Here is a 26,789-nt window from a genome sequence, read left to right on the forward strand (position 1 = left end):
TTATTGGTGGCAAGACCAGGAACGTGGCGTCACTAGCTGCCAGAAGGTCTTCTGAAAAAAGAAAATAATGACTACGTCAAAAGAGAGACAATAGGCAGAAGAGAAAGAACTGCCACCAGACAAAATAATACAAGAATTCCAGCTAATCACATGCTTAGATCTGGGTCAACAAGATCAACCATATACATATATTCCAACACAATCAGGAGCCCATTAGCACAATACTCCTAAAGTCTCAGCAATGTTGAAGGCAGCAGTGGAGAGATTTGAATGGCAGGCTTAGCCTCTTCCAGGATGCAGGATCTGGTTCTGGCAGTTTCGCTTCTCAGGCCCTTCAGCTCCTGGAAGCAAATCAACGTAGCCCGTACTTGGAGGATGTTACTTATCAAAGACTCTTAGACCTAGAATAGTGGTGGCGAACCTATTGCATGGGTGCCAGAGATGGCACTCAGAGCCCTCTCTGTGGGCACGCACGCCATTGCCCCAGTCCTAGGCCTTCAGCTGGGTTTTATGAAACCTTTTCGCTTTAGGCCTCTGCTGCCGTGTGCAAAAAAAAAAAAAAATCAGTCAATTTCAACTTCTCATGTGAAAAAAAAAGCTTGCAAAGTTGGAATTGATTGATTGAACTTTTTAGTCCCACGCAGTCTGCCGTTACACCGCAGCTATGCCCACTCAATGGGCTGCACCCAGCCAACGGGCCACACCCACCTGGCACCCGACAATGCATAAGTGGGTTTTGGGTTGCAGTTTGGGCACTCGGTCTCTAAAAGGTTCGCCACCACTGACCTAGAATTTTAAATACTGCATGTTGCAGAGCACCTTTTGCAGTTAATGTTATGAGGAGAAGGAAGAAAGGTTTGCTTTGACTCCCTGCAGGTGAGCATCTCTGACTAGGCTGTAAAACAGAATCTTGCAATAAAACCTTATCGAACCTGGGATCCCCAAAATGTGCTGGATTCCCAATCAGAGCCAGCATACATGGTTGGCAACAGGTTGGGCATATCTGCTGCTCTCAATCGACCTTTGGCTTGGTCTTTTTTTTTGTTAAGGGCTCCATAGAATGAAAAGAAATGAAGTAAAAATAAAACAATGAGAACTTTGCAGCATTCATGTATCAATAACAGTCAGGTGCTTTTTTCACATACTGAAATGCCCCCTAAGTGCAACCAATGTGAAATATTATTTTTCTTTATTTTTTTATTGATTGGAGTATTTTAATATTTTAAAGCCAAAAGGTGATTCAGGCATAATCTTAATAAAATAATATTAAGTAATAATCAAACAATCCTTAATTAAATGGTTCCAGCCAAATTACAGAGATTTTTTCCCCTGCTTTATCACTCTCTTTATATCTGAAAACAACAAAAATTGAAACCATTGTGCTCTCATTTTTAATAATATCTACTGTAGTTTCCAAATACATACAAATAAGTATTCTGAGCCCTTGTTTTTCCCAATAGTGATGAGATATAATTTTTAAACTTAAGAGCCAGTTTGATGTAGTGGTTTAGATACTGGCCTAGAAATCAGGAGATAGTTAGTTCTAGGCTTCCCTTAGGGATGAAAGTAAGCTGAGTGACTTGGGTCTAGTCAGCCCAGCCCACCTCACAGGTTTGTTGTTGGGAAAATAGGAAGCGGGAGCATTATATATATATAGTGCCTTGAGCTGACCAGAAATAAAAGCAAGATAAAAATAAAATACATATTTATTTACGAGCTAGCATAGATATAGGTGAATAGCGCTAGGAATATATAACATTGGAAAAGAAGGAAGGAAAGAGAAGAAAAGGATGATCAGCAGTAAAGTAGGTGGAGTCAATTGTACTGGCTATGACTGCCCCGTTGGGAGACTTGAAAGAACAGGTAGGCATAGTTCAACATAGGGAAGATCTATTTATGTTGTCACTAGGAATCAGAACCAGCTTAATGGCACAAATCAACAAGTCAGTCGGTTGATCGGTCAGCCAGTCAAGCCAATTAGTAGATACAGGTACAGATTATATCCCCTGAGCTGCCATTAGCCATTGCCAATACCAGCAGAATTAGAATCAGCTCATAGCTTTAGAACAATTTTATCTGCAAGTTCCTAGTGTTTCTGAATTCCCCACCTTCTTTACCTTAATTTTAGCAGCTGGGATATATGCCAACTAGTAGGTTTGACCCTCTTGGAAAGTAACATGAAGAGGAAACCCAAGACTTATTCTAACTCCGCATAGGTAGACTGTCTACTCACCTCCTTGAGTGGACAGTGGACATGTGCAAACCACTCATGGCTGAATAAGGAGAAAATGGTCGTCGTGCCCAAAATGAGGCATATCCATATGATGATGTTCCAGACAGGGTTTTTTCTCTTATCATTTAGAACAAAGTAAAGCAACACTATGAAAACAAACAGAAAAAGGGTTAATTGTATATATTCCAATCACAAGCCAAGGAATCAAGGAGATAATTATTGATTTCTAATAACTGTTATTTGCAATAGAAACGTTCTTGGTTACCAAATCTAAAATAACAGCAATTCCTATGTTAATTATAAGACAATACTGTATGCCTCATCCCTACTCCTATGGAGGTAAAATAATTTGGGAAAGACAATTCTCAAAGCAATACCCTTGTAGATGGAACTCCCTGCTCCTAGAACCTAGGCTATTTCCCTGTTCCTCTTTTATCTGCATCCTGATTATGACTAAAGTTTAGTCATGGTCAGGACGCAGATAAAAGAGTACTTGCATCTGTTTTGGAATTGTAACTGGACTTCTGAAATAGCAACATTTTGTTTTCCAGTTATTAATTTTGTTTTTGCTCTTTGCTCTTGCTTTTTAATTTGTAAAATTGTTGGACCTTATTTTTTCCCCTCCTGTTGGAGTAAAGAATCTTAATTTTCTCAGGGAAGAACCAGTGTTTACTCAGTCAGTGACCAGCAAAATTTGAAAAAAATACGACACCAAAATAATTTTCTCAGGGATGAAAAAGCAGCCTCCAACCTAAGCATACAATGCACCATCTGAGGGAATAATACAATGCACATGGCTGCCTGGAAAATTCTGGGAGCTGAAGTTCACACAAGAATGAGAAACACTAGTCTGGGGGGGGGGGGAGGATAATGCCCTGAATCTTTCCTTAGCTAGTCTTTCCCAATTTAGGAAGCTCCACGTTTGAGGCAAGCAATTCCCAGGATTCTGTAGCCAAGATGTCTGAAGGCTGTGATGACTGAGCATGCTGGAAAGTATAATAATAATAAATCTGGAGCACATGAGGTGGGGTGGAGGTTCGTTCTCCAACCTTGTGGGTTTTGTTACCAGGCTATGTAACCTTTTCAGTGGAATTTAGGGGATGTCAGTGTCAGTGTTCTGTTTGTAAGGTCTCCGTGTTTTCAGGTGTGGGTCACAAGGGAAGGTCTTGTGATGGGTCAGGTGTGGGTCACATAAGGTGAGGGTCTTGTGATGGGTTAGGGTTAGATGTGATAAATATGCATCAATATGATAAATCTTCAGAGTCAGTTAAACCTACAATACAATGGAAACTAATTGAATAGAAGAATAAAATACAAATGGTGAGAGTCAGGAAGAGATAACATAAAGAAGTAAGATAAAACATATAGGCAAAAATAGCTGGGTCTGAGAAAGGAAGAAGAGAAGCCATAAAAAATAATATATAGTTGTAAAAAGGAAATGGCTAGCCAGGAAAGACAGGTTGGAGAATAGGAAACTAAGCCGAATAAGATGAGAGGAAAGGCACACTGAATTGAAAAGCAGGAAAAGAACTTATTGTTTAAAATGGGGACATAAATATATACTGAGTTTAAAATAACCATTTAAATGTCTAATTTTTCTTATTCTTATTGAATATGTGAATATGATTTAATATGTTATCAGGAAATATGTATAAGCGGACGGAAAGACTGTAACCTCATAGTACCTCAGCCAATGGGGAAAGAGGAGGGCTGTAGCAGCCGGTGATAGGGATGAATAAAAGAAGGATATATTTTGGGTTAAAACTTTGGAGAGAACCAAGCTTTGATAGCTTCTCTCCCCGCTTATTGCAATAAACAAAACAAAAGGCCTTCACTGTGTCTTGGCTGGTTATTGGTCAGGCGAGTTTACCTCTGGTCACGAAGGAAAGTAGCCAGGAGCACATAACAGATGGATCACAAGACCCATCACAAGACTCTGACCACTGGCTTAATATAGTTTGAATAAATTTGGAGCAACTCCACCTCCCAGTGGTAAAAAAAAAATGTATCAAAAGGAACATGAGTGTGTACCATTTGGGAAGTGTGGAAACCCAAAACCAGAGGAGGGTAGGACAGAATGAAAGAAGGTTCACCAGGAGCAATCCATGCCACGTTATTTTTTTACCGGCCTTGCTTGAATCCTCTGAGTAAATGTTCAGTCCATTTCCTGAGGGAGTACTGACCTCCAATCGTGGCAAATAGCACAAACGTGACAGGAAAGAACATGCCCAAAGACAAGGTGAATAGGTATTCATGGACAGCCGCTGAGAGAAGGAAGACAATCAGCATAGCTCCACCTCGGGCTCTCCCTCCAACCAGCTGGAAGAGAAGGAGCACATGAGACCTCATCTTGGTACTTACCAATTAACAATAAAGACAGGCATAGAGAAATTACACGCAGCAGATCTACTTTATGGGATAATATAGGGTGGGTTTGGTAAGCTTGCCAGTCCTTTCAGGTATTCCAGACAGTAAACCAAATCAAATAATTGTGCTTTTATTGTAAAGTTACAGTAATAGAATCTTGCAAGTCTGAAAGCACTTCCTTCCTTTCCGGCCTTTATTTTCTGAACAACAAGAGAGAATCCCTTCTGAGGTGCTGTTCTACCCCCCAATTCCTGCTGTGGGCTGAGGCATCTCTTGTTGATCATTGCCCTGAAGTTCTTCCTCTTGGCCCCAAAGTTTATTCTCATAGCCCATTACAGCCTTACCTACCCACAGAATATCTTGATAAATATAGTAGTACAGCCAGTCGTGTACAATCACATTCATTGTCCGAAAGAATCCAGAGAATGATCTGGAATTCCACCAGTCCTAGGAAGGGAGAATGGAATAAATAGCATGAAACTAGAACATCCCTGTATTTTTGGCAAGCAAAAGGAAAATCCACTCTTGATAGTCCTCGATTTAGAAGGGCAATTGGGATTAGAATTTCCATCAGGAAATCTGATGGAAGGGATCTGCAACTCCCAAACAGGCAAGGTAAGTGGCTGCTGTTGGGTGTGGTAGAGCAAGCAGGTGCAACTGGGTGTTAGGGAAGGAGTGAGATTGAGAGGCAAAGGGGACATGAAAAGTGAGATTTCAGCCATTGGGAGGGCTAATGAATGATGTGGGATCATGTGGGATCATGCAAAGTCTTTCAGAACATGTTATTTGATCTCTCTTACAGTCCCTAAACATACAGGCACTTTCTACAGACAGTCTTCATTTAGTGACCACAATTGAGAGCAGCAACAAAGTGGTTAAGTGGTCATTAAGTGGAAATAGTTTTGTTATTTGTTTGTCAGATTTCTTTATTGCCAAATTTACATAGTTGCCCATCTCACCTGAAGTGACTCTGGTGCTATATGATAAAAGCAAAAAGTAAAATATTTTGCAAGCCCATTAAAACAATTACCATAGGTAAAAATGCTTACAATCTGACTTCAACTTTCCTTTGCTTTACAGACCTGCAGAGATTGTAAATGCGAGGACTAATCATTACTTTACCATCATTGTTGTAACTGTGACCAACTGCTAAATGAGGACCATCTATATTTATTACTTTGATTACAAGTAATTTGATAATTCAGTGTCAGTTTCTTCAGTACAGTTGTTTCAGCAAGTTAAAATTTGCTTTTCTTTTAGAGCCATAACATCTCAGAACTCTTTGGGAAATTTTTCAAACTGTTCTTCACGGAGTGGTCAATGGACCATTCAAGTATATCCATGAGGAATGAAATCCAGACTCTCCGTATCTTTCTTGCAACCTCCCCCACTCCTTGTTATCACCTTGTAGAAAGAACGGTCTGCAAAGCGCAGGATCTCGGCAAACATGTTTTGCCAGCAGTGCAGGAAGAAATAGTGGATGATGACTGCCAGAGTTATCCCTGAATGAGAGAGGTAAAGAAATACATCAGTTCTTCCCAGAGATTAAAAATGCAATTATTCTTACAGATTTAAGGCAGACAACTGCCAGTCAAATTAGACTTTTAGCTTAGACTTTTAGAGGTTAGCATCGTAGTAGAATATCTAATCATCCAGGTCATGGTTGGTCCAAGCAAAGCTGCCTTTTGCAATTGACTGATAGTGGTTTTGTCAGTGCTGATGGTCTTCAAGTTGTGCTCCAGATGTTTTGGGATTGCACCCAAGGTGCCTATTACTATTAGTACTATCTGTGCTTTCTTTGGCCACAATTGTTCTATTTGCAGGCCTTTATATTTTGTGATTTTTCTCCAGTTCTTTCTCTTTTCTTCTGCTTTTTCCAGGTACTACAATGTCTACTATCCAGACTTTTTTTTGTAGGATCTGATCTGGGTCAGTCACTGGGACCAAAGGTTTTGTCTTTCACACTTTTGGACTCTAGCCTAGGCTAGAGAAAGTTTCCTGAAGATAAGATGAGCACCAGAATGAGTCCGAAAGCTTGGAAGACTAAACGTCTGGTCCAGGTGAATGGCCCAGATTGGATCCTGCAACATTATCCTGGGACACTTACATTTGCCTTCATTCGTGAATTTTGTCTTATCAATAATTGTTAACATAAAGTGTTATGTGGCAGATGCTTGTCTTCTTTAATTGTAAAGTGCCAGAACACTTTAGTGTCTTTGTTTTCTACTATTTGTCTATCTTGTGCTCTTACCAGTTCTTCTTACAGGTAAGTGTTGTTATTATTATTACATTTTTACCCACCTTTTGAATATATAACTCAAGGTGGCGAACATACACAATACTGAAGGTGAAGGTTCATTCTCTAAGCTTTAATCTATAGCTCTACCAGCCATCCTTCCAAAATTCTGGATATGCTACATCAATGACATATTTGTCATCATCAAATGTTCCCAAATTGAAGAAACAGACCACCTACTCAATAACATATTCCCTGGGATCAAATTCACATGCGAAGAAGAAACAGACAACAGACACCCAATCCTCAACATCAACATAAGGAGACTAGACAACAGAGAACTGGAAATCCGCATCTACCCCAAACCCACGCACATGGATCAGATCTTCTTCAGAAGGGCCAGGACAAATTGCAGTACCACAACACTAGGAAAAGCAGAAGAGAAATAGCTGCTTAATGTCTTTCTACATAATATCTATCCAAAAAACTTCATATTCCAACACACAGCACCTAAACCACAACAGACCACTAACCCTACAATACACAAGAGCGGTGTCAGAAAGGACAGCCAGAATTTTCCAAACCCTAGGAATAGCAATAACCCACAAACCCATAGCCACATTCCACCAGGAATTATCCAATACCAAAGAGAAGATACAGAAGGATGAAAGAAACAATGTAATCTACAAAATCAACTGTAAGGATTGCAACCAATTCTATGTGGGACAAACATCATGTCAATTAAAACAAGGTTCCCTGAACACTGGTTTGGCAGTCAAATGCCACAATCCCAAAGTTTTAATCTCTACTACACTGACACCAAACAGCACCAGTTCAATTGGAGCAACACAAAAATCATCAGCTATCACCCACCGTACTCGTGAGTTCATCAAAAACTGGCACTCCACAAGCAATTCCATCAATAGACATATGGATCTACAACCAGCCTATGAAGCCCTTAAAATCCAAATCAACCACACAGCCAACCAGAGACAGCACCAACCCTCAACCAACCCACAGAAGCCCCCACCACCAGTCACCTCCCAATGACTTTGACCCGATGTGACCTCCCCATCACTAGACCCATCAAAAGAATCTCACTAATGACTCTCACCTGATTCATCACAAGACCCTCACTTGAAACACTCATACCTGAAGCCCTTATAAACAGAAAAACACTGACACTGACCTTCCCTAAAGTCTGCTGAAGCTGTTTTTTTATAAGATTTTATTGATTTCTTTCTTACATACATGTTTAAAAACGCTAATACATATTTAATTCCCAATCCTTCCTTCTTTCCTCTAGCCATTGATAGAATAAGTCCCAAGTTTGATAATATTCTGTTTCTTCTTTTTCTTTCAATCTCATAGTCAATCTGTCCATCTCTGTGCATTCCAGTATTTTTTAAATTATTTCTTCCTCTGGTGGTATTCATTCATTTTTCCAAAATTGCGCAAACATTATTCTTGCAGCTGTTGTGACATGTAAAATCAAATATAGGCTTTGTTTGTTAATCTTTTCTGGCATTATACCTAGTAAGAAAAGTTGAGGTTTAAAGTCTACATGTTCTCCCAATATCTTTTCTAACCAAGTTTGTATCTTTTTCCAAAAGCTCTTTGCTTTATCACAGATCCACCAAACATGATAATACATCCCTGAATTATGTTTACATTTCCAACATCTATCTGACATATTTTTAGACATTTTTGCTAATCTTACTGGTGGCAAGTGCCATGTATAAAACATTTTATATAAAATTTCTTTATACGAAGTTGACATTGTCAATTTGTAAATTCGTTCCCATAACTCTTGATCAGTTTCTCATCTGAAGTTAACAAAATCTTATCAAATACAGTTTGTTCTTTATAAAAACCAAATAGTTTAATGTCTTTTTCATATCTACTTTGCATTTGTAAATGTGCCCACCATGACAAGTTCATACCCTGATTTTCCAATTCTTGTTTAGATTTTAAATTCCCTTCAGGATTTAGAATATCTCTGTATGTCCAAATTTTTTTCAAAATCTACCAGGTTTGTATGTACAAATGCTTCCATAGTTGACAACCACTCTGGAATTTTCAGGTATACTTTACTTCTAATTTTTTTCCCATACTATTAACAATGCATTTCTTATATAGTGATTTTGGAAATACTTATGAACTCTGTTTTTCCCATACCATAAGAAAGTGTGCCACAGATGAGAATTTGGTTAAGAAACTCTATAAATTTCTTTTAAATTGGAAGATGGAAGAAGAACAAGTGAAAGAGACAATGATAGTATAGGCAAAGAATTTTGGATATTCTATAGATCTAAAAGACTGGCAAAAACTTTGGGATAAAAATATTAAGCTTACTAAAGCAGCAGCATATAAAGAAAATCTATATAAGATGTTTTATAGATGGCATATGACACCAGTTCGTTTAGCGAAAATGTTTAAAAATGTATCAAATACTTGTTGGAAATGTAAACAACAGCCAGGCACTTATTATCATGCCTGGTGGATATGCCCTAACGCTAAGAAATATTGGTCTAAGATCCATACATGGTTGGAAAAGATGATGAAAATACAGATAGAATTTAAACCGGAATTGTTTTTGTTAGGAATGTTAAGACCTAATTACGGTAAAGAAAATGATTACTTGATACTACATGTTTTAACAGCTGAAAGGATAGTATTTGCCCAATTTTGGAAAAATGAAAATCTACCATCTGACCAGGCCATAATTACAAAAATTTTAGATTGTGCAGAAATGGATAGATTAACATTGGAGATGAAAGAGAAAGATGATTCAGTTTATTTTAAAACTTGAGAAAATTTTTATCAATGGTTAGAGACGCATTAATCTGAAAAGAACCTAATATTATAGAATAGATGATGGATGTTTAATTGAGTTATAGTTATTAGGTTGACAACATTTTTATTTTTAGTGATTTTTAATCGTTAATGTTGACAATTATGATTAGTTGAGATTTTATTAATTACGTTTATTTACATAGATGAATTTTATCTGTTTATTAATCATTAGTAATATGTTGTAGTTAATTTTATTTTAAAATGGCTGAGTATGATATAAATCATGTTTATTTACTATCATGATCCGAACGGTAGCTTGTTTGTTAAAGCATGAGATTATTGTACCTACCCTTTTTCCATCCCAATTCCCCATCCCCTTCCCTCCCCCTACCTGTATTGTTCCTATCTTTTCCTCATTTACATAAACCTAATAAAATATTAAAAAAAAAAAGCTTGCCACCCGAATTGTAGATCATGTCCCTCCAAATATAACAACCTTTTGTTTCTAAGAGTTATCCATTCTTTCACCCATGTTAAAACAGATGCTTGGTAATACAGAGCCCACTCCGGTAGCACGAAACCTCCATTTTCATTAGCATCTTGTAATGTTTTCATCTTAATTCTAGCTTTCTTTCCTTGCCAAACAAATTTCAAAATTAATGAATTTAAATCTCGAAAGATTTTTTTTTCAAGTTTTATCAGGATTGTTTGAAATAAAAATAGAATTTTCGGCAATACATTCATTTTCACTGTAGCAATTCTTCCTAATATTGACAGTTGCAAGTTTCTCCATCTTTCCAAGTCCAATTTTATTTGATTCAATAATTTTATGTAGTTATCTTCTTTTATTGTTGAACATTTTTCCGATAGATCTATGCCCAAATATTTGACCTTTTTCACTATAACTCTGTCTTTTCTGACATTTTTTTTGTTTATCTGTGAGATTCTTGACTATTACTTTAGTTTTTTCTTTATTTATTTTTAATCCTGCCATTTCTCCACACTGTTCTATCTTTCCCAGTAGTTTAGGAATCATCTCCAAAGGTTGTTCTAAGATAAGTACTAAATCATCAGCAAATGCTTGTAATTTATATTTTTCACCATTAATCTCCAGTCCTTTAATTTATGTATCTTGTCTGATATTTCCTTCCTTGGTTTTGCTGGTCAGAAGGATGCAAAAGGTGATCGTGATACCCTCCGGGGCACTGCAACCATCATAAATACATGCCAGTATTTATGGCGTGTATTTTGATCACGTGAGCATGGGGATGCTGCAACAGCCATGAGTGTGAAAAATGGTTATAAGTCACTTTTTTCAGTGCTGTGGTATCTTTGAACGTCACTAAACAAATGGTTGTCAGTTGAGAAATACCTGTTGTAAGTCTTCACTTTCTCTAAAATGTGATAAATCAGCCTTATCCTGTAATCCCATTACACAAATAAAATCATAATTGTTTCCACATACCAGGTACTACTGAATCAAAGATGGAAAGTAGCAGGATTTTGAAGGTGAAGGGCTGCTTATGCATGTTTTTGAACATAGGGATGAAGGAGTATTTCATAAGGAAATTCACAAAATATATACTCGCCAGGAACTGTGGGACAGAGAGAAAAAATACTACCTTAGTGATCCACTGGCATCTCAAGTGTTCTGGAAAGGCATACTGGTTGCCTTGGCTATGACTAAGAACAACCTTCTTCTCATCTATGGTTTCAGAAGCTGAATTTGGCTGCCATTTTAATCTCCTACAATGCCCAAATGCTATCCTCTAATAGCCTCTCTTTTGTTTAGTTTAGTCAACCTGTCATAGATTTCTGCAGCACTCACTTGCTGAGTGGCTCTAAGTTCCATTAACTCTGCTCTCTTTCAAACCCTCTTTCCTTTTGTTTTCCTTTGGGAGATATTTGAAAATATGTACATTGTGTCTAAAGTTTTAAATTGTACATCTCTAAGGGGCAGTGAACTTTTTTGCATCAAACATGACTCAGGGCAAATGTTATAATTCACTCAAGGGTAGAGAACTCTGGGAAATTTAAATGGTGGCCTTTAGTCACTCAGGGTTTCTTAAAGTGTTATTGCTATTTACTACCTTGGCTAACTAAGATACCGTAGGGTTCCCAGTTCAGCTCAGTCTTGTGGGAAAATCCAATAGTCTCCAAGCACATTTCTAATCCATAAAGAGGCCAGATAAAACCAACGAGCCAATGGAAACTTAATGTGTTTTACTCACCTCAACCAATTTTTGGATGACGTAACTCCAGCGGATGTATGGATCTCTATAAGGAAAGGAGTAGGGATTGGGTTGAGATGTGATAAGGGTGCAGTTCCCTTTTCTTGGGAAATACAATGGTTACACCATTGCTCTAGGGACATGGGCTGTAGACACTGAAGCCTGTTTTGCCCACTCTTTTTCTGATACAGCTGAGAAACCAAGGAGCTCAGAAACACAAGGACGATATGCAAGACTTACCTCGGATAGCTCTTTCTGTAGATCAAAGTAGGGCAGAAGAGAAAATACAAGTAGGCTGATAATTCAGGAGGGCTTATCTTCCCTGGAGTGGGAGAAAGAAGCAAAGGAACTATTGAAAGTACACAGGGACAAGTACAGAGACAGCAGTTTGTGTTGTATACTGAAGAAATAGTTGCCCTGGAGCACACATGATGCTCAAGTGGAGGCATCTTATCTCTGCATAACGTTTCAGCAGGAGGAATGCAGAGCTTTATGTGTACGTGATGATAGCAGTAGCAGTAGCACTTAGACTTATATACTGCTTCACAATGCTTTGCAGCCCTCTCTAAGCAGTTTACAGAGTCAGCATATTGCCCCCCCAACAATCTGGGTTCTCATTTTACTGACCTCGGAATGATGGAATGTCAACCTTGAGCCGGTGAGAATCGAACTTCTAGCAGTTGGCAGAATTATTCTGCAATACTGCATTCTAACCACTGCGCCACCACGGCCCTTCTTATTAAGATACTTATGTACAAAAAGTAGCATGCAAAACCCACTATAGTTAAGGTGTGATACAGGAGAATTCAGCTTTCTGAAAAAAATCTGTCTCCATTGGTATACAAAAGCAACAAAAAAGGAAAGTGTCTATTCCATGTGTTCACAAGGATATGTATAAGGAAAAAAAATGCAATCAATAAAATCTTGCACTATATGTCAGATTTTTTAAAAAACATTTTGAGCTGCTTTCTATCCTAATAAGAAAAATAAATAAATAGATAAATAAATAAATCTCCCATGTTTTGCACCTCTTCATGCAAAATGAAGTCTGGCAAATAGGAGAAACTGCGATTTGGTGAGGGATATGGGGAAGTGTACTTGATCCAAGCAAGAGGTTTCCTTTGCTTTACACCCATATAACTTTTCTTAGCAATTTGATATACCTAAAATCTACTTACAGCATCTAACATGACCCAATCACTGACAGGAAAATGGAAAATATAATCCAATAGTTCCTCAGCAGTCATAGGTTGAGAAAGTCTGTGATTAGCATTTGGAGGCCAATGGTTGGATGACTAGCTTATGCTACAACTAAAATGCCGCCACTGGTGGAAAATCAGTTTGGGGACTCTGGTGACAACTTACAGCCATCGTAATCATCACTAAGGCCTCCTAGTCAAACTCACCAACGTGGTCCCTGGCATGGAGAAGAGGGGGCATCGATTCTCGCAGAAATGAGTGGCTTTTCATCAGGAACCTGATCTATGCCATAGGGGGAAATGAGCAATGAAACAGTGTGAAGTTACATCATGTAGATATTCTTGCAGGGGACTTTAGTAGTCTGCTATGGCATCTACCTGTCCTTTGGTACTCTCCTTGTGCATTATTCAAGGAATGGAATTGCACCCATCAGCTCAGCTGGATGGGGTGATCCAAGAGGTCTCTAATGCTCCCATGGTGGATCCCATGGTGCTCCAGACTCTGTTTAGACTTTTCAGACAGAAATGGCACTTGGCTATCTGTCAGCTATACTGCCTGCTGATTTTTCAGCTCATTGTCTTGCTTGGATGAAATCTGCTAGTCTTCCAATTTGCAACAAAAACATATGAGGGCAATTCGGAAATAAACCTCCACTTGGTTATCAATGACAGACACGTGCAGATACAGAACTTTTATTATACAGATTAGAAAACTACAACATTACATTACTTTTTGACATAATCGTCATTCAAATTGAGCCCCTTATCCTAACATCTTATAAGGATTGAAATTCCTTCTGCAAAAAAATCTCCCGCCTGGGAATGAAGCCACCCTGTAACAGCATCGTGAACCCATTTGGTGTGTTTTGTGCTCCTCAGAAATGAGCACAGAACTTGCGATATCCCAAATTTTCTGTCACTACCTCATACAAAACAGTCTGAGAAATTTGGGGAAAGGGTAAAGAAAGTGCAGATATCATGAACCAATGGACTTCATGGACCTTTTTGTCAATTTTCTGCATGAGTTCATTGCTGACTACAGATGGGTGGCCACTTCTTGCCTCATCGTGCAGGTCAGTTCATCCATTTTTAAACATGTGACACCATTGACATACGACACCTTCATTAATCACATTTGGTCCATAAACATTACACAGTTTGTGATGAATCGCAGCTTTAGAGGGATTTTCTATGGCAGGGTTCATTTTCAACTGATGCAGTGGACGAGTCAACTACAACACTACCTTCTCCATCCATTCCTCACTGCCTACTGAAGTACTGTGCATGGCTCCATTGGACGGGGATCGCTATTCCCACCTATTTCTCACACATGCTCAAGTGGAGGTTTATTTCCGAATTGCCCTCATCTATTTGAGGCCATGGCAATTGCTACTGCAGGCATTTATACACAATGTATGCATGACCATGGCTGCTAAGGAGCGTACCTTTTGCCACAAGATTAAAAAAAATGTACTTTATATCTTGTTCATGGCAACGTATAGTAAAGAATATGTGTTTAATCTGGCCATCCTTAATGCCCCTATTTGGGGTTTATGGGACCAGTCCAGACCATCCAGAGGGCACCAGATAGGAGAAAACTACCTTAAACCTGGAGCAAGGTTGCCTTGTCTTCTCTATGCAATGGCACATATGTGGCTTGTGTTTGGTAGTATAAATTTATGCTGCCGGGGGTCTTTGTAGCACCTGCTGCTCTCTATGTTTTCCACAATGAGATGTTCTAAGGCAACCAGAGTTCCTTCACAAATCCAACCTCATCTTAACTACCCTCATTGCTGTTTAAGAAATCCTTTCCCCTCTACCAACTTTCTTTGTGCTGGCCCAGTGCCATACCTGCTCAAAGACGACAATGAAATGGGAGGCAATTCCCAAATCACAGGAGAGAAGGATATAGAGGGGGAAGAAGCCCAGCATTGCAGTGTGGCAGAGCAGCACCAGCACCACCAAGGTGACTGTCAAGAGGTTGGGGAACCTGGTCATCTTCAAGCAGCCTGACCATATTTGCAGGGCCTGGTAGGGCACAAATAAGGTGTAGAGGAACATGCAGAGCCAGGCAAAGAGTGCTGTGGGGAGTTGTCGAAAGCCTCTGATAATGAGATCGAAATCCAAAACAAGACTGTGGAAGACAAAGAAGAAAAGGAGCTCTAAGGATGTTGCCCAAAAGATAAGGATGTTTCAAATTAAAATAAGCACCCCAGGTGACCCATGCCTCTCTGCCTCTACTGCAACCCCTTGAGCTTTCTCTGGGGCATCCCCAATATTCAGTGGTACAATTGCTAAAAAATGAAGAGGATGGGTCCTGCTATTTTGAGGAGGTAAACCCATGAAAGTTTCAATGAACTCTTCAAAATAGACAGATCAGAGTTAGAATGAAGGAATATCCCCTCCCCAGCTAAAAGAATTATGATCAGTCTCTCTCATTTTGTTTCATAATCTTGTTTGGTTTAATAATCTTGGTTTCATAATCTTTGCCCTAAAATATTGGATCCACAAAAAAGATTCCCAGCACAATTTCAATGGGTCAGGAATAGAGGATGGCGAGGTGTTTGAGGTGCCTGTCACACTAGGAACATTACTCAACACGCTTGTCAGAATAATGTCTAATTCTATTTTGGTACTGCCCCCCTGAACTTTCTACTCAGATGGCCTTCAGTTCATGTGGAGCTTAGGTTATTGTTTAAGACATTTATTTATTCCATGTAAATCTCCCTTTTTGAAAATTCAAGGTGAAACACCTGGACTTTCCTCTTAATTTTATCCCCAGTGAAAGCTGAGAGATGGATCAACTGACTGAAAGAGGCCCCATTAGCTCCCTGACTGTGAATCTGAACTTGGCTCTCTGTCTTCTGTTGGGCTCCTTCCTTGATCTGCTTCATGCTGCAGCTTCAACAGAACTGCAGAAGATTTCAAGGCGTTGCCTGTCATGGACATTTCCTTCTCCTTCTTTTCCATTGATGATTTATTTCATTTGTAAGGCTTCCCAATTAAAAAATAGCTCTTGGCAGCATACAACATTAAAAACAGATAAACACTACAATGAGCAGAAGACGATAGCAGAATATGTTGAATTTGAGGGAACCTCCTCATTTCAAGAAATGGGCTAGGGGCTGGAATAATGGCCAGAACCCAGTTTTTTTAAGGCAGATGGAGCCTGGATCAAAGACCTTATGTTTTCCCATGAATGAAGGCAAATATACACATCCCAGGTAATGTTGCAGGATCCAATCAGGGTAGGTCACCGGGACCAGAGATTTAATCTTTCAAGTTTCAGATTCATGCTGGAGCCCATCCTCAGGAAACCTCTCTCTCACCAGGATGTGTGTTTGTGTTTTTTTCCATGTCTTTCAAGGTGTGTCACTCTGTTCGGCTGAGCATATTGTTTGGTTTGTGTGAGACCAGCATTGCTGATATTTTTTTGCATCATGACATGTTTTTCTGGCCCCTCCATCTCTGCTCCGTTGAATATAGGGTCTAATGGCGCTATGAATTCTCTTAGTGTGGTATCTCTGTCGTGTTCCGGTGAGAGAGAAAATTTCCCTGAGGATGGGCTCCAGCATGGAGCCAAAAGCTTGGAAGACTAAACCTTTGGTCCTGGTGACCGACCCTGATTGGATCCTTATGACTTCCTTTCCTATAGCTACTAGATCTGGACTACAAAAATCCATATTAATAGTAAATTTATCCTGATTTTCTTTAAGAGTCAATTGGTCAATTAATCAATTGATTGACCACTGGTCAAATGGAATGGAATATAGTACATGTACAAACCATGTCAACAAATGGCAGATGCATACCAGTCAGCTAGTCAGCTAACTAAGGTATGTAGGAATGATATCACAATAGTAATGAGGGACTTTAACTACTCTGAGATCAAGTGGGAGACAAACTCTGCACCAAGTGGAAGATCAAACAGATTCCTGACAAACCTAGCAGACAACTTTGTCTCCCAAAAAGTAGAGAAGGGAACTAGGGGATTAGCCATTTTGGCTCTAATTCTCACTAACAGAGATGAAATGATAGAAGGTGTTGAAGCCACAGGAACCTTGGGAGGAAGTGATCGTGAAATATTGGAATTCATCATTATGGAAGCACAAGCAATAGAACACAGTCAAACTAGAGTCTTGGACTTTAAGAGAGCTAATTTCAATAAACTTAGAGAGGGCTTGGGAAGGATTCCATGGATGAGAATCCTCACGGGGAAAACAACTCAAGAAGCTTGGGAAATTTTGAAAAGTGAGATAATAAAAGCCCAGTCTAGCACAATACCAACAAAGAGGAAAAATAACAGCTCTCAAAAGAAACCAGCATGGCTGCATAAAGAACTCTCTGATAAATTGAAAGATAAAAAGGACAAGTATAGAAAGTGGAAAGAGGGGCACATAACTAAGTCAGAATATCAGCAAATAGCCTGAGCCTGCAAAGATGAAGCGAGGAAAGCTAAGGCTCAAAATGAACTACGGCTTGCGACCAAAGTAAAAAATAACAAAAAAAGGCTTCTTTCAACATGTAAAAAACATAGTCCATTAGTGGGTGAAATTGGCAAGAAGGTGACAAGCAACAGGGAGAAAGCAGAACTATTTAATTCATTTTTTTGCCTCTGTCTTTACACAAAGGGAAAAAACAGACCAACCTATCAAAAATAGTGCCATAAAAAACAGAATAGAAACACAAGTTAAGATAGGCAAAAATATGGTAAGTGAGCACCTGTCCAGCCTAGATGAGTTCAAATCATCAGGATCAGATGGATTACACTCCAAGGTTCTCAAGGAATTGGCAGATGTGATCTCAGAACCACTGAACTATATTTTTCAAAGATCCTGGAGCACTGGGGAACTATCAGAGGACTGGAAAAGAGTTGATGTAGTTCCCATCTTCAAAAAAGGAAAATGGATCCAGGAAATTACAGACCTATCAGCCTGACCTCAATACCTGGGAAGATTCTGGAAAAGATAATCAAACAACGAATCAGCGAACACCTAGAGGCAAACAAAGTCATTACTAAAAGCCAACATGGGTTTGTCAAAAACAGATCATGCCAGACAAATCTTATTGCATTCTTTGACCAGGTGACAAAATTAGTGGTTCAGAGGAATGATGTGGATATAATTTACTTAGATTTCAGTAAGGCATTTGATAAAGTAGATCACAACCTACTACTTGATAAGATAGAAAAATGTGGGTTAGACAGCATCACCACCAGATGGATTTGTAGCTGGTTGACCGGCCGTACTCAGCGTGTGGTCCTCAATGGAACCGCATCTACATGGAGGGAAGTGTGTAGTGGGATGCCCCAGGGCTCTGTTCTGGGCCCAATGCTCTTCAACATCTTCATCAACGATTTGGATGAGGGGATAGATGGGGAACTCATCATGTTTGCAGACGACACCAAGCTGGCAGGAATAGCCAACACTCCAGAAGACAGGCTTAAGATACAGGAGGATCTGGACAGACTTGAACACTGGGCACTATCTAACAAAATGAAATTCAATGGTGAAAAAAGTAAGGTTCTACATTTAGGCAAGAAAAACCAAATGTACAGGTATAGTATAGGAGGTACCTTGCTCAATAGTAGTAACTGTGAGAGAGTTCTCGGAGTCCTAGAGGACAGTCACTTAAATATGAGCCAGCAGTGTGCTGCAGCTGCCAAAAAAGCCAACACAGTGTTGGGCTGCATTAACAGAGGGATAGAATCAAGATCACGTGAAGTATTAATACCACTTTACAATGCCTTGGTAAGGCCACACTTGGAATACTGCATCCAGTTTCAGTCACCACGATGTAAAAAAGATTTTGAGAATCTAGAAAGAGTACAGAGAAGAGCAACAAAGATGATTAGGGGACTGGAGGCTAAAACATATAAGGAACGGTTGCTGGAATTGGGTATGTCTAGTTTAATGAAGAAAAGTACGAGGGGGGACATGATAACAGTGTTCCAATATCTCAGGGGCTGCCACAAAGAACAGGGAGTCAAGCTATTTTCCAAAGTGCCTGGAGGCAGGACAAGAAGCAAGGGATGGAAACTAATCAAGGAAAGAAGCAACCTAGAACTAAAGAGAAACTTCCTGACAGAACAATTAACCAGTGGAACAGACTGCCTCCAGAAATGGTGAATGCTCCAACACTGGAAATTTTTAAGAAGAGACTGGACAGCCATTTGTCCAAAATGGTAAAGGGTTTCCTGCCTGAGCAGGGGGTTGGACTACATGACCTCCAAGGTCCCTTCCAACTTTATTATTATTATTATTATTATTATTATTATTATTATTATTATTATTATTATTATTATTACTATTACTACTACTACTACTACTACTACTACTACTACTACTACTACTACTACTACTACTATGTGACACAACACATATGTTCAGCCACAAACACTAGTATAGAAAGATCCAAAAGGTAACAAGTTTCATTCAGAATGAGGGTAGAAGAAGTGAACCGCGTAAGCAGGCTAGGATAGAGAACGGTGTTTGGATGCCTAGCAAAGGTGCCACCAAAAGGGGCATTCCTCAGTTAGACTTAATTTCTAGGCAGGCATAGGAGGGTCTCAAGGGGTACTGCTCAACAAGAGCGCAAAGACAAGGAGAAGAACAAATTCCATTTCCTTTGAAGCAAGTAGATGAACAGTGACACCTGGGTGGAGAAGCAGCAGGGTCAGGGGACTCGCAGAAGGTTGCCAAACCTTTGATGGAATCTAAGTTCAAAAGATTAGGTAAACATGTTCTTAAGATAATTTCTGTGTCCCTTGGCACAAAACAAATAGCACCCTATCCCCACATTCACCCCAGCATTAGCATACATCAGAGGATAGCCCTTCCACCACCACCGCTCGCCCTCTCTTCTGAATCATACCGTCCTTCTTCGATGGAATCCCCAATGATTTGTTTGAGGACAAAGATACAGAGCATGGCCACAAATATGTGACGGATTGTGCGGAAATGTTCCACTTCCATCAACGTGCTGTAAAAGAGAGACAAGTTGCCAGCAAGTAAGCAATAGATGGTGGGAGAAATGAGCAGCTGAAGAACATTGGACAAGACCTGAGATACCAAAAGATTTTCATCTGGCCTTCTGTGCAAAAACTTGCAGTTTCACTTGTACAAAAGAAATAACAATCAAATGGCTGGGGGAAAATGTTCCCTCTCTTGTGAGACTACAAACAGATTTATTCTAATATGCTAGTAATCACTCTTTGTACTATCATGCTAGCCCGCTAATCAACCTAATCCTTTAAAACATACTTCATTCCGTTTCCAATCCACAGTATCTATTCTTTGTATACTCTCCCTGCACCCACCAGTCTCAGCATTGTGTGGTTATGGAGCATGCTCAGTCCTTATTGGGCTGTTTCCAGCTCTTGTTCTTCATCAACAGTGGAATATCAGTTATTTGCCCAAGGCCATCTTTGCAACCTGAGGCCTTAGAGATCTGGCTACTTTGCCCATTGTCCCTCTGACTAAGTCTCATTCATACCATGGCCAGGTATACTTACTCATACAATGACTGTTGAGGGACAAAGTCTTTCTTCTTCAGTAGCTGACCTTTCTCTCTGCAAAATAAGATTTCAAAGCGGGTAATATTTAATATATTTCTCAAAACCCTTCTCATCTCTGAGCAAGTGGGGGGGGAAGTAAAGGTAAAAGAGTACCTGCAATTATTATTCCACTAGTTATTGCTGATTCATCTCCATTTCAAGGCCATTGAGCCAGTGCTATCCAAAGACATTTGTGTGGTCATATGGCCAGAATGACAGCACGGAGGGCTGTTACCTTCCCACCAAAGTGGTACCTATTTATCTACTCACATTTACATGCTTTTGAACTGCTAGGTTGGCGGGAGCTGGGGCAAGTAACAGGAGCTCACCCCTTCATGTGACGTTGGGTCTTGAACTTGGGCTGCTGGTTTTTCAGCCAACAAACCTAAAGTCTTAACTACATTGCCAAGCATGGAGGTGGGAATAGCAAAATAAGAGCAACAACCTCACAGAATCTGTGCATCGTATTACCTTCTTCAGAACCAGCCATTGCTTGGATATTTGAAACCTTGCCATTTATTTTTTTCTGTTCTATAACCATTATATACCTTTAGGAACTGGTACCTGAATTTTCTTTCCCCTTCCCATTTTATTTGTTTTTAAATTGTTTATGAAAGTTAGATTTATTAGCAATCAGAAGCAGGGCCAGAAGTACTGAAGGAATGATTGAAATCCTAATGGTAACTTTTCATTTATTTGTTTAATGTAGCCTGCTTGTTCTTAGGAGAAGAATATATTTTCTTTCGTCAACTTTTTTTTTATAGGAAGGCTGCTACTTTCCCCCCCAAAGCATTGGACAGTCTTTGTCCACTTTTTCTTTGAAAATCTTCTGGAAAATTTACTTAAGACTTGTTTATTTAGCCAAGTCTTTGAAGTGAGGATTGGCTTCTCAATGGTAGTTTTGTTTTTATTGGAGATTATTGTCATATAATTAGCTGAAAACTATCTGCTGCCTGCAAAAATAAGGAAACATATAGAGAGGTTTCTGACCCAGCTAAATAAAAGCATTGCCATGCATTCTGTGTAGCATCTTCTGGTCATTTATCCCTCTAGCTGGTCTGGAACTACAACTTCCAGCATCCCTCTTAGTGGCTATACCAGCAGGACCTACTGGAAATTATAGGCCAGGTGTCAAACTTGCAACGTCACGTGACATGTCGTGACGTATCACAACTTTTTTTCCATTGCCGGCAATGGGGTGGGTGCAGTTTCAGCATGATGCATCTGGCCCAAGGGCCGGCAGTTTGACTCCCCTGTTATAGGCCAATAAAATTTCTGGATGACTCTATTTTTCCCATCCCTGTTCTAAAATCAATTGCGAGGAACCTTTTTCACCTGCTTTGCTTCTTTGCTGGGGCCACCCTCAAATGCCAGGGTACGGAATGAGCTGCTTCTTCCAAGGTCTTGTCCAAGAGATCACTCAGCTGATTGTGTACCTGTTCCAGGACATTCACCTTCATTACCTATCAACAAAACAGAGGGAATTTTATTATGCCCAGGCCTGTCATGATAGATTCCTAGAATGTATTTAGGTGATGGGCACGTTGGTTGACTTGGTATATCTGTATATCTCCCAGACTATGGAGAAGGGAGGGTTTGGCAGTGGCCTAGTAGAATTAGAGCTTTCCCCAAAGCTGGGCTGAAATGATCTCCTCCCACCCAAATAGCCACCAAGGCAATGGGTGAGAAAGCCAAGGTGATTTTATACATCTTGAGGCATTAGCTTTAGGGAAAGCCCCATTTCTACGATGCCATTGCTAAACCCTCCCTATACACCCTGAACTATTCTTGGAGAAGGCTGCAAACTTTGAAAAACTAAGACCCAAGAGAACAACCAGCAGCTGTCTCTCAACTGAGTTACTGCCTGAACCTATCAGATTGCCCAGATGAGCTGGTTCTAAACTTAACCAGTTGTTTCCCTTCTTTGATCTATTACAGAAGCTCCCTTGCCCAGAGGGCCAAGTAAATCTCCAGGATCTGTTCCTCTATGACAAGGATAGAGATCATGTGGCCCTGGAGACACAAAATCAGCCATTTTAATCATCCTTGACTATTTATCATTTAGGATGGAATATTTCTTTCTCCAGTGCTAGCATTGGCTTTTATTATTACCTATTATAATATCTATTATTACCTCCAGGTGTCTCTTCCATTGGCTGTGGGCAATGCCATTCTCCAGGTGTTCATCCTCTCCTAGAGAATTAGAAACAGCTTCACTTTAAAAACATGATTTGACATTGGGCGAATGGAGGAGGTCAGTTCATTGTTTGGATTAGAAATCTTCTCATTGTAGAGAGGTTTTTTTTTGTTTATAAATTACTACCTCCTAGTTTCAAGCACTTGTTTCCCCACTCTTCGCAATCTCTGTCCTTTGGGGTGGATAAAGCAGGTCCAAAACTATCTGTACCAGGCTTCTGAAATATTTTATATGGCATGTTTTATTCAGTTTTGTAGCCTTTTCTTAAAGCAGATTTCCAGACTATAGTAACATTTTTTAACCAGCAGATCTGGAAGGCTGTTTATCCTAAAATTCTATTTTGCTTAATTACCAAGTAAAACAGCCTATAACAGAGGTGGCGAACATATGGCACGCGTACCAGAAGTGGCACTCAGAGCTCTCTCTGTGGGCACGTGTGCCGTTGCTCCAGCAGAGTTCGCCAGAGTTGGTGAAATTTTTCGAATTTTTTTGTAACAGGTTAACTAATGTTTTCTTTGTAACAGGTTAACTAATTAAGATGTTTCTTGTTTCTTTTCAACTAAATGCTTGAATTGTTTTGTCTTTGAAGGCTGAACATTAGCGTTTCCGGACAAAAATTAATTTAAAGGCTGTTCATACATAACTCTTGATCTTTTTTGTCATAATTTCCCATGTTATTTCTTTTTTTAAAAGGAAAAATTTATTGATTTTCTAGTTTTACATTTAATATTTGAAAAGCAACGTGGCGGCTGAGTTGGTCAATAATTCAATAACATACAAATATCTTTAGTACAGATCTCAAACTATTACATTAAATGTTTCCTCTCTTTTCCCCTTGGTATTTGCTGTCTCATATTTAAATTAATACAATTCTTATTATATTGATTAAATAAAAAATAACTATTTTACATTTATCAATAATGTTTAGTTTATACATATCCTAGTTGTTTTAACATTCAATCTTTTTAGATAATCAATGTCCGGGTTAATTTTTCCCAATTTTTAGTTTCCCATTAATATTTAAATTTAATATTTATAATTTCCAAGTTTTAAATAGCCCCAATTCCCTTTATCACAATTCATCACAAAATCTAATGCTCAGGATACACATCTTATCTATTTGAATTCTCACCATCTTACATCAACTAATTAATAATACAATATAATATTCTTTATTTCTAGTAATTTCCAAATATCTTAAATTTAGTGACCAAAATTTCTTATTTCAACATTTAATACTTCCTCTCTTTTTCTCTTAATATCTACTATCTCATATTTAAGCTAATAATTTTTGTTATTATCGCTAAGTAAAACATATTTATTACATTCATCAATAGATTTTTGGCTTATATATATCTTAATTAACTTTACATTTAACCTTTATAAGCAAATCAATGTTCAAATTTAACTGTTAATATTTATACTTCTAAGTTTTAAATTACCAAAGTTTTCTTTATCTCAGCTCATAACAATATCTAGTATTCAAAGTACACATCTTATGTATTTGAGTATATTCTATTTTAATTCTAACAAATGAGTCAAAACCCCAATTTCCATCAGTCTTATTCTGGCTTTCTTTGCCAAATTGTCTTCCATGTCTATGCTTTTGAATCATCAAACAAATCTCCCTGTGTTGTTATGTAGATTGTTTGACATAGAAAAAACCATCTGGTCACCATTTTTTCCAGAAGACTAACAAATCGTCTCTCTATTTTTCCATATCTACGTAGTTGTCCTGAACTGTTTATCTTCTCTTCAGTCTGTTCTTCTTCTTGATCCTCAGGTTCCTTTTGATTTATGTAGAAAGTCTGTTCGTTTTTCCATATTGTCAGTCCCTTTTCTGAGTTTTCCATTGACTGTATTTGTTGATCAGTTGAATCTTCTATCATAATATTTAATTGTTCCACGTTTTCTGTTATATTCTGTGTAGTTAATTTTTTAGTTGTAATCAAAGTTTTGAGTTTGTATATCTGGATTGACATCTTGTTCTTTACTGTAACCTCTTATTTCATCAGTAGCTGTAAGCATAGTTTGATGAATTGCTTTCAGCATAGAGAGAATCTGTTCCTGATCTTCATCCATATTCTCTTAGTAGTGTATTAGGTTAAAAGCTTTACAATCAGAGAATACAAAAAAAAAATTGGAACACAGCTGGGCTTATCACAGCTGATCTCAAGGTTACATAAATATTATCTATTGTCTGGGCTACTGGCCAAGTCTCTTTTAAGCAATAACAAATTGTAGTATCAGGTTTAGCCACAAGACGTCGCCCCTACCATTTAAAGTTTTCTTTTAAATCCAAACTTTTTATAATATTTTCAGTTTTGCTTTTTTATAAGTAAAAACCCAGATCTTCAGTAAAAATAGAAAATCTTTTAGTCCACAAACTTTAAAAAATAGAATTCCAATTAGGATCAAGTTATTCTTGCAACGTTTTAAAGTCCCCTGGATAGTTAGTTGCTGCTGTTTCTAGAGGGAGAGATAAGATCTCCCTTCCCCCTCCACAGGGGGGAAAGTACTTTAAGCAGCTTATGCAGGTAGAAAAGATAGTTAGGATTTAAGAGAGGTAGATCTCAGCCAGTCTCATCCGTGCTGCTTCATAATTGCCTGGTTGTAAGTGTGACTTTGGCTGTCTGCAGCCTAGTGACGAGCCATATTGCTATGGCTGGTCTTTTGTCCGCTGGTTTGGAGGGCTGCCCCAGATCAAGCGGAAGGGCTACTGCCCTCCCGCAATCAAGCGGGGATCCACTCCTTGCTGGTCGCCCCTACAATGCGTCTTTCGACCCTTTCCAGGGTCTCCCAGTGAAGCGAAACTGGATGCGGAAGACGGAGCTCATCTTCGAAATGTCCATGGCAGCCGCATTGGCCTTTTCCCGTGTTATTTCTTATTGATGTGTGTGAATCAACCATTATCTGATGTTTGCCTCCTTGCTATCAGGCCCCAAACCAAGAATGATGTGTATTGATTCTTCCCAACTGAGTTCTTTATTGTTTCAGACCTATAGACAGAGAATCTTGCCAGACTGAAGACTATACTGTCTGCATCTACAATACACTATTATGGAGGAGCTGTCTTCAGCCTCTTTCTCTCACACATAATGTCTGGACAGAACTGTCTCCTTACTCCTTTGTGAATGCATCCCCTCCCTTCTGTGAATCCAGCTCCTTACTACATTCCATCACATCTGCAAATGATTAAAGATTGCATCTGCCATACTTTCTGTAGAACCCATTCAAACAACTTCCCCCTATTTCCCTCTTTCTTTAACGTACATTTAATCATCTCCTGTTCCAAAATCCCTTCCATCCCTACAATTACTTTGTGAATATTTTTATTGAGGAGAATGCATACAACATACACTATTCCTTTTACCACAAGTGCTGCAGTCTTTTGGCAGGTGTTCAGAATGGTAGGAGCTTCTTGGGGTTGAACTCCAAAGCATTTGGGGGACACCACTTCTCTCTCTAGTAAAGTAATATAAAGCTTTTTGCTGCAGCTCCCAAAATGCTAATCTCTGCATAGTACTGCCTAATTCCGAGACCTATTGAAAATCCCCAGATAATTTATCTGTAGCAACGATTTCCCTTCCATTTGTGCAACAAAATATATCATCCGTTCCCTGAAATGCCTCCTTACCATTGAGTAATTGTGTTTCCTCTTCTCTCCTGGTCTGCTCCTGAGAGCTTCTTTGCCTCATGCCTCCAGTGCTCATTTCCTTTGGGTCCATGATGGTTCTGAATGTAGAGTTTCTTAGGTTAGTTTCACACTCTAGCCCAGCAGTTGGACAACTAACTCACCAGGGAAAGAAATAAAGCCTTTGCAGTTAGAACTTTGCACCGATAAGGCAACACTTATCTAGTAGAGACAGCAAGTATAGAGGGCAGACCTCCCTACCCTGATTGGTAAATTATACTTTCTCGCTGAACTTTGCTCAGAGAAGAGTTGTAATGGAGCCAGATTTCCAAAATCTTCCA

The 26,789-nt window shown here is 39.1% G+C and overlaps 1 protein-coding gene across 1 annotated transcript; it reads right to left on the minus strand.

The window, feature by feature from the left end:
- Window positions 1-26,542, minus strand: LOC107288522 (sterol O-acyltransferase 2-like). The gene is made up of 15 exons (XM_015817148.1): window positions 26,452-26,542; window positions 22,752-22,810; window positions 21,953-22,080; window positions 20,576-20,632; window positions 19,936-20,043; window positions 14,914-15,196; window positions 13,270-13,345; window positions 12,104-12,185; window positions 11,864-11,909; window positions 11,098-11,227; window positions 6,005-6,102; window positions 4,949-5,047; window positions 4,417-4,552; window positions 2,234-2,379; window positions 1-51 (listed from the first exon to the last, which is right to left on the minus strand). The coding sequence occupies exons 1-15, from the start codon at window positions 26,540-26,542 to the stop codon at window positions 1-3; spliced, it is 1,590 nt and encodes a 529-aa protein (XP_015672634.1).
- Between the last annotated feature and the right edge of the window lie 247 nt (window positions 26,543-26,789).

The sequence above is a fragment of the Protobothrops mucrosquamatus genome, unplaced genomic scaffold, assembly GCF_001527695.2.
Source record: "Protobothrops mucrosquamatus isolate PMUCROS unplaced genomic scaffold, P.Mucros_1.0 scaffold555, whole genome shotgun sequence".
In the NCBI taxonomy this organism is placed as follows: Eukaryota; Metazoa; Chordata; class Lepidosauria; order Squamata; family Viperidae; genus Protobothrops; species Protobothrops mucrosquamatus.